This window comes from Montipora foliosa, chromosome 9, assembly GCF_036669935.1.
Source record: "Montipora foliosa isolate CH-2021 chromosome 9, ASM3666993v2, whole genome shotgun sequence".
NCBI lineage: Eukaryota > Metazoa > Cnidaria > Anthozoa > Scleractinia > Acroporidae > Montipora > Montipora foliosa.
This window is the reverse complement of record NC_090877.1, coordinates 43,107,863-43,122,862: the sequence shown is the minus strand read 5'-3', so window position 1 is coordinate 43,122,862 and position 15,000 is coordinate 43,107,863. Positions and strand designations below refer to the sequence as shown.

General features: G+C 39.1%; 1 protein-coding gene across 2 annotated transcripts in view; it reads left to right on the top strand.

Moving 5' to 3' along the window:
- The first annotated feature begins 2,308 nt into the window (after positions 1–2,308).
- The window catches only part of LOC137969368 (hexosaminidase D-like), a 28,249-nt gene continuing 15,557 nt past the window's right edge, over positions 2,309–15,000 (top strand). Inside the window, exons 1-9 of one of the 2 annotated variants that reach the window (XM_068815577.1) lie at positions 2,309–2,497; positions 4,021–4,156; positions 4,244–4,313; positions 5,682–5,791; positions 6,883–6,970; positions 7,811–7,889; positions 9,226–9,311; positions 13,894–14,059; positions 14,615–14,683. In XM_068815577.1, coding sequence (XP_068671678.1) covers positions 2,371–2,497; positions 4,021–4,156; positions 4,244–4,313; positions 5,682–5,791; positions 6,883–6,970; positions 7,811–7,889; positions 9,226–9,311; positions 13,894–14,059; positions 14,615–14,683 — 931 coding nt within the window. In that variant the 5' untranslated portion in view covers positions 2,309–2,370. The remainder of the gene's footprint in view (positions 2,498–4,020; positions 4,157–4,243; positions 4,314–5,681; positions 5,792–6,882; positions 6,971–7,810; positions 7,890–9,225; positions 9,312–13,893; positions 14,060–14,614; positions 14,684–15,000) is intronic. The other variant, XM_068815576.1, reaches the window with a different exon arrangement.

Sequence of the window (15,000 nt, the reverse complement as noted above, 5' to 3'; positions counted from 1 at the left end):
TTTGAGGCTGAATTTCTTCTAAATGAAGATGTCAACACGTTGGGTTCAGTGCATATGGATATGTTTTCTTAAAAAGTATAAAGGGCTCATGCAACATATGAAGGGAATCCGATGTCTAGAAGTAGTAGCCAGAAGTCAGGCTACTTTCTCAAGTGCTGGAGCCTCACTCAAACCTATACCACAATTATCCGTCAACATCCGGGAAAGGCAGCTGCAATTTGTAGGGCACTACAGGCCTAGTGAGGAGGATCTTGCTAGTTATCTCTTCCTTTGGCAGCCCAAACACGGTTCCTCCTCAGTGGGCGGTCCTTCACGGACATACCTAGACTAACGGCTGCAGGACGACACGGGCTAACTATTGTTGGTTTTCATTCATGTGATCAACAGCCATGTTTTTCAACCAGAACAAAAGAAAACGTTTTGCATATTAATAGGGTTCAATTCCCAGAGGATTGGGTCGGGACACAGTTTAGGGGCACAACCATGGCGGCTGTGACGTCATGTGAAAACCGAAAATACGAGGAGCCAACCTCGTTCCCAGGGTCTCTCTTCTCTGCCTCCCTTGGTCGTTGGGAGAGACCCTGGTTGCGTCTGGTCACGTGACCACCCAGAATCTGGGTGGTAAAAAAATCTGCTGGAAGGGTGGGGTAACAGGGTTTTTTGTTTTTCACAGTGACAAATTTATTAAGGCAAGGTTTCCTTGTCCTCTACCCAAAAGAATCTCTTCAAGAATACTCTCGAAATCCATGTTTATTCCGCAAAATCACCCAAAATCACAACTGAATACGAACATGCGCAGTGATAGAAAAGCCCGTATTTCGGGCCTCGCTGGCACTGATGCTTGAAATCGAACTTTACCAGATCTCCCTTCCGTATGACCTTGGGAGATCTGGGTACGAGATTAGGATTAGCTCTGATGTTTACGACATCTCTAGTGCCCTTTTAACCTATCTGAAACACCCACTTCTAAAAGAAACTATGAAACGAAACCTTCACTTTAACTAACAGATTATTTCTATCATTTTCGATTTGAGGATAAGTCGATGAGGCTACATCTCGTTATGAAGGGGTAGTTTCTAAAGAAACTGTGATGCTGCGTCGGTGGGGAAGTAGTATACAACAATTTGGTTTTATCAACGGAGTTGATAATGTAAATTGGCCACCGTACAGAGATTCTAAAAGCTGACGTTTCGAGCGTTAGCCCTTCGTCAGAGCGAATCGAGGGATTATGGGTTACGTGTAGTTTATATAGTAGAGTAGGAGCTACGCTAATATATTCCTATTCCTAATATATTCCTATTTTTCACGTTGCCATGTTACCACCAATAGCGTAGCTCCTACTCTACTATATAAACTACACGTAACCCATAATCCCTCGATTCGCTCTGACGAAGGGCTAACGCTCGAAACGTCAGCTTTTAGAATCTCTGTACGGTGGCCAATTTACATTATCAACTCCGTTGATAAAACCAAATTTTGTATACATCTCGTTATGATGAGCGATTGAGTAAAAATTTGGGCGCGCACAAGCTACATACGCCATGCTCGCGTCTGAATTGAAAGTACCTATAGTATAAAGCCCCTGCTAAATTAACGTTCCAACGTTATTGGCCAATAATTGTTGGGTAGTGATGTTGGATGTGCGGCTAGTAGACGTACAAAAAAAGATGTTGGCCAATTTTTTTTCGTATTCCGGACTGGGGACCAGATAGTAGTGAGCAGTCGTCGGACATTGTCCATGACTTGGGGCGTTTAAGGTTTTCTGCGAGTGGTAGATATCAGGACAACAAAGGCCCTTCACAAGAGCAACGTTTCTTCAAGGGTCGACTAAGCTAAAATTCAGTCATTGGAGTCATGAAATGCAAATGAACATGAAGCATTTGGGAACGCGTGACGAAGAATTCGATCAGCCTATTCCGTTGGCAAAGTAAGGCTGGGAGTGTTCGATTGACCATGTTCCGGAATAGGAATATATGGAATACAAGTTGGAAATCCTTCGTTTTTGTGGAGATTCACATTAAAATTGTCAAACATTTACTAAAATGCTATTTTACACATATTTTTATCATCCTTGCAGCTTCGAAACGCGCCAAGCATACCGTTTTAATCATCACTCCACGTACTCTTATTCCGGAATTGAGTCAATCGAACGCGCCCTTAATATTTTGCGCAAGTGCCGACACAACGTAGATTTGATTGGGCCTTTGCGGCTCGCGTCACGCGATGCTGACCAAACTAAACCGGCGACCGAACCTGAAGTCCAAGTTGGGACGACAATGCAGGCAAAGAAGAGAGACCCTGGGAACGAGGTTGGCTAAAAGTCGTTTTCAGCTTGCAGAATATACAATACGCGTACGCAGAGTTATTTCCATGAATAACATGCGAATAAACTACACCAATGTCGGAATAACAATCTCGGCGCTTGCGGTCTGTTTTATATTATTCAGGCTTGCCCAGCGAAGCGATCTTGTAGCGACACAGGAGGAATCACAGTCTGGTAAGTCCTACCTCGTGGCGTTATTTACAGACTGTGTAATAGCCTTTCATTTGTGTAGTTACAGCTACATTGCAGAAATTTTTGGGCCTCCGTATCTTATTTGTTGATGCAATTGCAAAAAGTCGATTAAAGAAAGTGTAGCATTAGAACCACTGAAGATGCCATGTATTCACAAACTTGAATGTTGAATGGAAAATTAAAGCAATCAGTTTGCAAAGTTGCGAGGAGAAATATGTATTTTTCGATCACGGTGTGAATTAAAAAACAGACAAATTTAATCTTTTATTGTTTAGGATCGTTTTGGTTAAAGCTTCACTTAAAGTGCCTGTCACCTCAATTCACTTTTTCACTTTATTTATTCTCCGAAATCGTCCCAAATAAACCCAATCGGCTTACTCAATGTTGTACATATCCAATTCAAATCTCCCGGGATGAAGATCCTTGGTGATGTGTTGTATAATGCATGATAATTTAGCATTCATATTTAAATGATATGGAAATACCTGGAACAAAACGTTTCTTTCCCAAAGGGTTTGAATTGGGTACAACATTGAGTTAACCGATTATGTCTATACATAGTGTTGAAGTTTTAGATATTGAAATTTTCAGATTGAAATTTTACTTTTTATTGCCTTTGATAGACGGGGAAAATGGCTGGTCATACAATGTACTTTGATCCATATGCGAGGTAGTGAAGGGCAAAGGGTTCGATACTGGGTTGATGTCACAAATTTTCTTTGAATGGCTGTTTTCAAATAACTATCTCAATACAAATTAATTTGTGACAACCCAGTATCGAACTCGTTCCCCTTGATTGCTTGGACCTTATCGTTCATACTGTAGTCATATTGACCACTTTTCTTGTCTCTCAAAGACAACGAACAAGTGAAATTTCAATCAAAAGGTTCTATTAAAACAACACGATGTATCTGGGACGATTTTTGGAGATTAAATAAAATGGAAAAGTGTGTTGAGGTGATAGGCACTTTTATTGACATGTTTAATTTTTTTGAAGCACCTTTACAGTGTATTTTCAATTTTTTGCGTCATCCATGAGTTTTGTGGATCCTCCCAACAAGGATGAGCCGAATTGAAACTCCTTTTTACAAGATTTTTTTTTTGAATGGTTTTTGTCAGCTTCAGAGTTTTGACGACTGGCATGCATGAGGACACAGTTCTTTTAAAATCTATAAGTGTCACTCTTGGGAGTGAAAGGGTTAATGGGGACATTAAGTTTTTGAGTGAATCTAACTGTTGTTAACCCTTTCACTCCTGTGGGGTTCCCTATTGATGAGTAAAATCGTCTGGCGTTAGACAGAGTAAAATCTATGTGTCACTCTTGGGAGTGAAAGGGTTAATCCTTCAACTTATGTACATACTTTGTCTTAGCTCTGCTACCACAGCATTGAGCACTTTATGCCAAGGTTGACTCTACCTCCACATATATACTGTAAATATATATAATTGTAAAGAAATACATAAATCAATAACAATTATGATCTTTTTTTTTTTCATCTCCAAAGTCAAGGTCAAAACAATTAAGGAGGCAGAGACAGAACTTAAAAAGGCTTATTTGACCATAGATAATCTCAAACAAGAACTGTCAGAAGCAAAGAGAATTAACACAAAAACCAACAGGATGGAATTAGACAAAAGGAAGTAAGAGTTTGTTGGAAAGGTACAATTCAGGTAACCATTCATTAGTCAGGATTTTAATAATTAGATCTCACCATGATTTGTTACCAGATTTGGGGGTCACAAACTTGTTCATTTGGATCTCAAAGGGGCTCCACCAAGGATGGATTATCTGATTAAGGTATGTGTATTAGTGTCATTTTAATTAAATACTTTTTAAAAAATTGTTAATCATTATCTTTAAATAAGCTGCAATGTGGCGGAGCGTTGAGAACACTGACCTTTCAACCAATAATTTCATTTCTCACACTTGTCATTCTACATAATAGGGCTCAACATTTAAAAAAAAAATTCCAGTCGAAATTTTTGCAACAAGATCCAAAATAAATGTAGTTGCAAGTTCACAAATTTTAGTTGCAGTGTGTATAATGAAATGTAATCAGGGGTAATCGCACTGTATTGTGTTGCAAGAGGTTTAACAAAACAAACATGAGCCTGTAGTAGGCATTGAAAGAAACTGCTGACAATGGCAGGTGTTTGAGGGAATGGTGTTGTGCATAGAACGTCCATTGCAGATAAATAATGCTTCAAATTATTTTGCCCCATATCTTGAGATTGAAAAAACTCATGACAAGAAATTTTTCTTTGTTGAAGTTTGACTAGGGTATTGGGATCAGCCATGGTCCTTGGGCACTAATGGGGCACTTGTTATCATTATCATTATTATTATCATTATCATTAACAGTAACACTGTCAGAGTCAGTATTAGTGTCATTGTCAGTGTCAGTGTCAGTATCAGTATCATTGTCAGTGTCACTGTCAGTATTACTGCCAGTGTCAGTATCAGTATCATTGTCATTGTCATTGTCAGTAAATTACTGCCAGTGTCAGTGTCAGTATCAGTATCATTGTCATTGTCATTGTCAGTAAATTACTGTCAGTGTCAGTGTCAGTATCAGTATCAGTATCATTGTCATTGTCATTGTCAGTAAATTACTGTCACTGTCAGTGTCAGTATCAGTATCATTGTCATTGTCATTGTCAGTAAATTACTGTCAGTGTCAATGTCAGTATCAGTATCATTGTCGTTGTCAATGTCATTGTCAGTATTACTGTCAGTGTCGTTGTCAGTATTACTGTCAGTGTCAGTGTCAGTATTACTGTCAGTGTCGTTGTCAGTATTACTGTCAGTGTCGTTGTCAGTATTACTGTCAGTGTCAGTGTCAGTATTACTGTCAGTGTCATTGTCAGTATTACTATCAGTGTCAGTGTCAGTATCAGTGTCATTGTCAAATATGTTGTCAGTGACATTATTGCCAGTGTCAGTGTGTGTGTCAGTGTCAGAGTCATAATTATGTCATTGCCATTGTCATTGTTATTATCATTAAACTAGTTTACTGGTGGAGTGTTGAAAAAAGGAAAAGATATAGTGTAACAATAAATAATAATTGTAACAGTGATAATTTATTATTGTATGACTCAATGACTATAATCTGGAGATTCTAGTTGTTTTGCACAATCGCTGTCTCTCCTTTTATCATCTGAACAGATCTTAGGTGACTTCAAGAAATGGGGAGCCAGTGGCGTACTTTTGGAGTATGAGGATATGTTTCCCTATAAAGAAAAATTTGAAGTTTTACAAGCTCAAAAGCCTTATAGGTAAATCTTCTGTATATCCAGTTTCAATTGGTGTCCCTACACTCTTAACCCTTTCACTCCTGTGGGGTTCCCCATTAGACAGAGTAAAATCTATAAGTGCATGTCACTGTTGGGAGTGAAAGGGTTAATGGGGACATAGTTTTTGAGTGAATCTAGCTGTTGTTAACCCTTTCACTCCTGTGGCGTTCCCCATTGACGAGTAAAATCTTCTGGCGTGAGACAGAGTAAAATCTATAAGTGTCACTCTTGGGAGTGAAAGAGTTAATTAAAGCTCTTTTAGGAAAGAGGATAGGATAAGGAAGTGCATGATGGTCATCTCTTTCGTGCACGGTTCCATATCAAAAGCAACTTTCTAGAGGAACGGTGACATAATGGTTTACGCGACTGCCAATCCTGATTGTCATGGGTCTCAAGACTAGTGGTTCTTTCACCGTGTTGTTTTGTTAGACAACAAACTTTGTCCTCCCTCATCTCTCTCCATCCAAGTATAATTATTATGGCTACTGGCAACATACAGTTGTACTCCTGGGTTAACCTTATGATTCACTTGCATCGCTTCCAGGGGCCTGGAGGAGCAATACTCTTCTTCGCTTTATGGTACAAAATCTGAGATAGCCCTCAGCTGTACCTAATTAATGTTGACTTAAATTGAACAAATAAAACAGCATTTGTAGTGTCATACATGTAGCTTGGGCCATTGTGTGTATAAATCAGGTACTCAGACAAGAAACAGCCATTGCAATTACAGTAACAATGATATGGACCGAAATAAGTACCTGTTGCCCTTTGTTCTAATTATTAATTTATCCAAAAGCATATGTTAAATTCCTCTGTGGATTTTCTTGCTTACTCTCCTTAACCCAAGGTTATTATGAGGTCAATTTACAGGGTTGTAATATATAAGATCATTTGGCTTTAGTAAATGAAGAAGATTTATTTGTATTTTTGTGGCTCATGTTAGAAGGTGAATAATAAACACTTTCAGAGGTGATTTCTTGAAAATGTGATTACTTGTCTAGTAATTTTAATCTCAAGAAGTATTCTTGAAACTACCTGATGTAAATATTATAGTACATGATTTAACCTTTCAGCCAAGGGGAAATCAAGCAGTTTCTAGAAGCTGCCAGTGAGGCCGAGTTGATGGTGATTCCACTTGTGCAGACATTTGGCCATCTCGAGGTACGGTAATCAAGATTTTGTAATGTACACTGTACATGTTGTCTTAGGATGCTTTCCAGTTTAATGACAGAACTGACCGGCCAGACCAGGCATTTGGAAGGACTAATAATTCTATGGCACCCTTCAAATCAACACACTTCGAAGATAATATATACCCCTCCAGAAAAATGTGAGGGATTATCATGCAAGTGTTCCTTCAAATTGTTGCATTTTCTTTGCAAACTGACGTGTCTGGCTGGCCATTTCTGTTTTTGATCCAATGTTAAAAGTATTTCATGACAACTGGAATGAAGGTAATACTCAGTGCCTAATTGACCACTCCCGTCACAAGCCTTTAGGTTCAATAAAATAAATCTTGGTCATTATTTTTTGCAAGACGTTGAATGGGAACTAGGTAGTACCAGAACAAGAACATGTTGCGACCAATGGGGAGCTAGAACAACTTTTAAGTCAAAAGGTCAGGATGGAACAAGAACACAGGAATTTCAGACTGCATGGTCTGACACTCTACTGCACTGCCCTCTTTAATTCATGGTTCTTTTTTTCTTATTCACATTAGCTTCAACTCATTGAATGTGGATTGTTCAATTGACATGTACCTACAGAGCTACCTTAAACTATGTACTTAATTAACCATTTCCATCACAGGCCTTGGCTGGTGGCCCTGTGTTGAAATCTCAAATCATGGTTATGTAGCCCTACCCATGATAAATACTATCACAACCCATAGGCTATTAAAAAGGACTTAACTAATGGTTAACACCAAGCATGCTTAATGCAACCAACTCTCAGTGCCCTGACCTCAGTGTGACTGTTTCTTTTATTTTCTTATTTGCCAAGTTTGTCTTGAAACAAAAGGAGTTTTCACATCTTCGGGAAACAGAACACTTCACAAATTCATTATGTCCAAATAACAAAGGTGAGTTTGACAGTTTTGTATTTCAGGTGGGCCAGGAGACAATCATTAGCTGATTCTTTTACTAAAATAATGATTATAATTGAATGCCATAAAAGCTATATTGTACCTTGGTTTATTTACCAAGTTACAATTATAATAATTGAATGTGCCAGTCACAACTATAAGTGCATACTTGTAACCTGAGCATAAGGCCCATGAAAGAGCACCTACACAGTTATGTATAATGTTACAATAATTTCCTTTTCCACTTGAAGTTTTTTGACAAAAGGGCGTACCGTAATTTCAGGTGCATAATTCCTCTTTATTTGCATGCTTTCAAAGAATTGACCCATTTATCACTGTGCCACTTGCTTCATTCTTTATTCTGTTCTGTTTGACCACAGGGAACCTGCACAATCTGTTTCCATAACCGTTTGTAATTTTTTATAATAAATGTATTGGATTCACCATTTGCTTCTTCTGCAGCAACATATCGATAAATATGTTCATGGACTAACACTAAACGTTGAATTACCTTACCTGCGGTGTACTGTTGTTCTTTTGCCTCAGGAGTGGTATTTTGAGCGATTTTGAAGATTTCGAGTTCGCTGTTTATTGTGCCTCTCAATAGAAGGACAAGGGTGGAAGCTAATTTTTTGAACGGCTCCAGCGCCATGCGTTTTTTCTCCTGAAAATTGCATCACTTCGCTTTCAAGCTTAGCAGGAGAATGACCAAAAGATTCATGCTTCTTCTTGTACTTCTTGATGCCTTTCTACTAAGACATTTTTTTTCCTTTTAAAGCCAGTCCCCTCTTGCAAGTGATTGAGATTGTCAGCCTCTTCCCTTTTGCACAGCTGTTTGCAGTGACATTCTTTGCTGATAATACTTTCCTTTGCTGTGGCACGGGTTTATCTGAATCAGTATTGTGTGTCTATTACGAGCCTAGAGAGACCCATCAGGCCGGCGCTTATCTCTGGTTTTGGTACTCGGCTCATGAAGCGACTAGGAGTATTTTTACTCCCCCCTGGATGGGATACTAGTCAAATCGCAGGGTTACCCCCAGCATTAAATTCGCCGGTACGCATTTATACACCTGGGTGGAGAGAGGCAACGTGAGAGTAAAGTGTCTTACCCAAGAACACAACACAATGTCCCCGGCCAGGACCCGAACCTGGACCACTCGATCCGGAGTCGAGCGCACTAACCATGAGGCCACCGCGCCTCCCACTAGTATTGTGAGGAGAGCTAGTGGTAATTACAGTATTAGAGTTAGTAAATGTGTGACTATGACTATTTTCTTCATATTTCCTTTGCAATTTGATTTTACCTCCGTTTTCTCCTCATTACTTTGTACAGAGTCTGTGCCCATGGTTCTTGAACTCATTGACCAGGTTTTAGAGCTGCATCCTGATGCAAAATGGTTCCATATTGGAGGAGATGAGGTATGGAGAAGAGTTGTAGCCGTTCATATCTGATACATGTATAAGCACTTAAACATACCAATAAAAAAACACACACACAAAAAAAGGATCACTCCAATACGTGGACCTTTGCTCAAGCCTAATGTCTTGTGGGTGGAACTCAAATCTCAAAGGAAATGGGATCTTCTTACAGTACCTCTCTGCAAAGGAAATCATGTTTAAGTGGTCAGAAAACATATGCCACCTTTTATGAACCACCATCATAGGATCTTTTAAGTGGCAGCATGTTCCTTCCACCATGTCAATAGACTGCGACCAGTCTCTCTTTTGCTGAAGCTGTGGGTCGCAAATACTGCGGGCGTTGGTTAGAGGGCAATGCCCGCCATATTTGCGACCCGCAGTTTCATTCATTTCGAAAGTTCTCATTTGTTTCAGCAAATTTTAGAGCAAAAGAAAGAGTGCTTGCAGTCCACCAAGTGTCAACAGCTCCTAAGAAACACCAAATAAGATATTTGATCAGGCTTTGTCTTTACAAAATGAAATGCTTGTATTTTTTGAGAGAACCATAAAGTGGTCATTGAAAAATGCACATGCATTGGTGAAAGTTACAGTTTTTGCCACAAGCTGTTCTTATTTGATTCTGTCATTCACTTCACTTTCCTAGTTGGTGTGAATGTTTGACCTGTATGGGACCATGAGCTGGCCCCAGTTGTCCGAAGGGTGGATAGCACTATCCACTGGATAAATCACTATTCACTGGACAACTCAATTGGTTTTGCAAGTGTTTATCCGTTGGATTAGCGTTATCCACCTTTTAAACAACTGAGGCCTGGATTTTTGTTTTTGTTGCTTCATTTGCTCAAAATTATGCACTGGCAGCGATGGACCACAACACTGGGAACGCCTGCCTAGTGTAGTGGGCTGCATATTGTCTTCACTTAAGGACGTTCGCGCCAATTGTTTCTGCGCATCCTAACTGCGCACGCAAATGCACACGCCACGTCATACACGAGCGCGCGCGCTAAGTAATAAAATGAGAAATGGTAGGGCAAAAGGCCATTGCTATAGCTTTGCCTGGATTTAACGGTCTTGGACGTTCGGTGACCCCAATTTTTCTTTCCAGAAACGGATTTTATTTACAATTATCTCCACGTTGTCCAAAAATGAACAAAAAATCAATGTGGGAAGTTAAAAAGAATTCAAGATTTCTGCTCACGGGACATCAAATCCTACCATCTTGCGGCTGCAAGGCGCGTGAAACTGTGGTCCCTAAATGCGAACTTGATCTTTAAGGAACCTCACCAGTTGACTAAATTCACTTAATAAGTCCACTTAAACAATATTTGGCAGAGAAGATTTCACTTCAAAGATTTAATTGCAATATATTTGGGTTTACAGACACTGGCCTTATTCGCTAACGAAGCCCGATTTTGTCACATTTTGGGTGTTTTCCCGGGCATGTTCTCTCCAAAACGAAGTCGGTGACCCCCCATTTTTTTTACATTTCTGACATAACTAACTCATCATCTTACAGTGGTAAAAGGTTCAGAGAAAATTCAATGTTGAAAAATTTTCGCGCGAACGTCCTTAAGTCCACAAATGTGCATAATTAGATTCACGCCCAATTTTTGATCTCCAACACAAAGTGACCCTTAAAAGTGGCTTCCTACAGTTTTCTGGAGAAAAAGATCAAAATTTTGAAATCTTTGAAATTAAAGCAACATTATGTCTCTTCTGAAGTGTTAGTCACTGCAGTGATGATGTAAAAATGTAATTCTACCCAACAAATAAATGCAGATCAGGGAAAAAATACTAATTATAGTGACTGAGCTCCTGGAGGGGAGACTGGAAGCTAGATATTTCAAAGCCCTTTTCTGCAAAACTAGTCGTTTAACCCCACATCATAATCATAGAAATAGAATCTAAATAGTTAAATGTGTCCGACAGGTTTTTCGCAAATGACACGTACCGGTATGTCAATTTTCGTCTGTTTTGATAATAACTGAAAAACTGTCTGAAAGATCTTTTGAAAATGATGGTGACGGTTTCACCTTCTTCTTGTTTACTAATTCCCAAAATTTTTATTTTTTAGGGCTACGTTTTGAGAAAACGGCCTTTGAAATGTCTAGTTTCCAGTCCTCTGTAGCAGATAGGTGACTATTTTCGCAAATCCCATAATACAGTTCATTTTGGGGGCTTATTTGCATTAAAACAATGGATATCCAGTTCACTGAAGCATGATACAGTCCCAAGAGTAAATAACTTGTTTTATGTAAAGAACCCCCAAAATGTATTGCATTATGGGAATCGGAAAATAGTCTATTTAGCTTTTTGCCCTGATTTGCATTTATTTGTTATTTAAAATTACATTTTACATCAATTGCAGTGACTAACACTTCAGAAGAGACATCCTGTTGCTTTCACAGATTTCAAAATCAACGTTTTCTTCTCGGACTAGAAAATATTTCCATCCACACGCAGCATATTGAAATCGAATTTGCCCATCCACACGTATGCGAAACGTATCCGGATTAACTCTAGTGCTCAGGACTCCTCAAGGAAACAAAATTAACTGAGCGTGCGCCATGAAGCCCTCGGCAGCCATCTTGAGAATTTATTTCACGGTAAGAAAGTGGGCTCGAGCTTGTTACGTCATCCGAATTTATAAAAAAATATCCGGATTTGGCGTCCACACGGTTCCGGATTCTCACAGATTCAAAAGTATCCACTCTGGAAGGCGTATTCAAAAAGTTCCGAATTCGCCAGCGAAATTCACCGGATATGTGTGGACGGAAGGCGTATCCGGAAAGAAAAAGTTGCGGATTAAAAAATATCTGGATACGGATACCTATTTCTAGCAGAAGGTGGTTTTCACGTGACGTCATCGCCGCCATTTTGGTGGACGAAAACAAAATTAATGATCTTTCATTAGCTCCTTTTGTTTGTCCACCAGCAATTGTACATTGCATCATTGTTATCTCTGTTGGAGACTGGTTGCAAACCACCTTAGTAGGTGAAGTGTAACGGTTAGCGGTATTTTTGGTGAGGGTAAATGCAGCTATTTATTTATCTTTAATTGAGGACTGGATTTTAGGAGACACTTTGTGTCGTTAATTGTCTGTATTCTCAGACGCGAGCGATGTTTAAAGTCGTACTATGATCAAAAAATCATTTCCTATTTTTCTTCAGATTTTGAAAGCATTGTTCGCTTAACACCGAACTGGCAAAATTTTGAGCTTTGAGTTTTATCCAAAGGCTGTTTAATTTGAGTGTAAGTTTTGGATTTCATGGTCCGCCATTACTCACGTTCAAAACTGGCCGATTGGACCTCAGAGGGTTGGATCTAGAGAAAATGACGTCATTTACTCACTAGCTTAAAATTTCAGCGTGTAAACTCGATTTATTATATAAGCAAAACACGGGTTGAAAAGTCTGAAAGCCCGAAGCTCCCGTGCTGCATATTAATTAGGCCGCGTACACACGCATTGCATTCTTAAACTAGTGAGTGTTTGACGTTATTTTCTCCTCGACCCAGCTGTCTCAGGATTTTAAAGTTAGTAATGGCGGACCAATAAATAAGAAAATTCCAGCCAAAATAAACAGGTGTCTTTTTAAAATCGGAACTTAAAACTTGGGCGAGTTAGTGTTTAGTTAACATAGTTTTGAAATCCAAAGGAAAAACAAATTTGTTTTTTGGTCGTAGTACCACTTTAAGTTGGGGAGGAAAGAAGGCGGACACTTGGTAACGCTTATAAAAATTGGCATTTCTGCGTATATTTTAGGCATATTGTCCTTATCCGAGAAGGCTTGAACCAATAGACCAAATCGGCTACCAATTCAAACCCTTTGGGAATAAAACGTTTTGTTGTAGGTATTTCCATATCATTTAACTGGGAATGCTACATTATAATGATGGCAAATGCAATATTTACACAAAGAATCTTAAACCAGGGTGATTTGAATAGACCAATTTCGATTTATTAAAATTCAGTTAAAAACAAAAGGCATCATCTCGAGGCTCTGGGAAATAAACTCATACAAATCCTTATATTTATTCCCCAGAGCCTCGAGATGATATCTTTTGTTTGGAACTGAATTTTAATATATCGAAATTGGTCTATTGGGTACAACATCGAGTTAGCCGATTTGGTCTCTTGCAGCATAGTTAATCGAGGGACTGGTTATGAAACCTTAGAACTTTCAAAAGTGAGAACAATGTTGTTGCAATCGATGTTGAATTGACCGTGACCCTGCACAATCTTTTGTTTTCGCTTCGCACGGGTTCGCAAATAAGTTGCGCATAATTTAATCGAAGGATTTGATTCGTTATCTTCTCGAAAAAAAGGTGTGTTTTGTGCAGGGTCCAGGCCAAAAATACGGACAAAAACATAAAACAAAAGAACTTGTCCAGTTTCATAAACATCTCCGTGCATTAACTATGCTTGCAGATGTTAGTGGTATAGGTTGTTCCCACAAAAAAAAAAAAAAAAAAAAAAAAAACTTTGTCCTAGGATTGCATCTGGTTTTCTAGTGCGAACAAAGCTCTTTGACCCCATTCAGCACTCGGTTAATCGGCTCATTAAATATTTGTTTCATTTTCAAGGTGTGGAATCTTAAGACTTGTCCAGTCTGTATGAAGGATACTCGCAATAAATCTGAGCTGTTTGTGCATCACATGACGCCAATTTTGAAGCATTTGAGAAATAAAGATGTGACGCCGATCATGTGGGATGATATGATGAGGAAGTGGCCAGTCGAGTATTTGAAAGGTATAAACACACATAAAATAAAATAGCACTGATCAGGGGCGCTTTCCTTTTGTACGGAAAATCCGATTGATCCGATGGTGAATCAAATGGAACAGACTTTTCCACTGGAAATGTTTCGGGCTTGTATCCACTGAGATCCGGTAGGGTTTGAAATAAACTATATGCCCTATTTCTTCTTTTAGAATTACCAAGCGATTCACAAAAAAGACGGCTTGTCGTCTGTTCGGTAACATTTTAAACGTATAAAAACTGGGTAGTCTCGATTCTTCCATGAGCTAGAGAATTGAGAATGACGACCAACGACTAACGACACAAGCGAAATATTATAAATCCTTCAGCAGAAAGAGGTACCTACAGTATTGCATTTATTCAAAGGTAATCATTTTAAAATTGTTGATTGCACTTAATACCGTTATCAGCGTTTTTTGAAATTGGTACACAAAATATACCGGTCATTCAGTGATTTGAAAGCCTGGACAGGTTGCCGAGCATTGAAGCACTTTGTTACCTTTTGGTACTTTGTTTCCAACTGTACATTGTTGTCTTGCATTTTAGAGCTTGGTGATCTTGTTGAACCCATGGTGTGGGCTTACACATCCGATCTCACAGGCTACTTTCCGCCAGGTATATTCATACAATTTCCATCATATGTTAATCTCCAATGGGATGTAAGGAAAACTAAAGGTCTGGCCAAACGCTCGCAACAATTTCAACGCAACATCTTGCAACATTGTTGGGCACAGTTAACATTAGGGAGCTTTAGCAATGACGGCGGCAACGGCGACGAGAACGTCATGAAAAAACATAAATTCCCGTTATTGCGATCACTTCGCGACTATTCCGAACTTTTTAATATGACAAAGGTGTGGCAGTCTTTCAGAAATGAAACCGTTACGAGCGGCGGTTAATTTAGGGGAGAAAAATGAAAATTTATGTCCAAG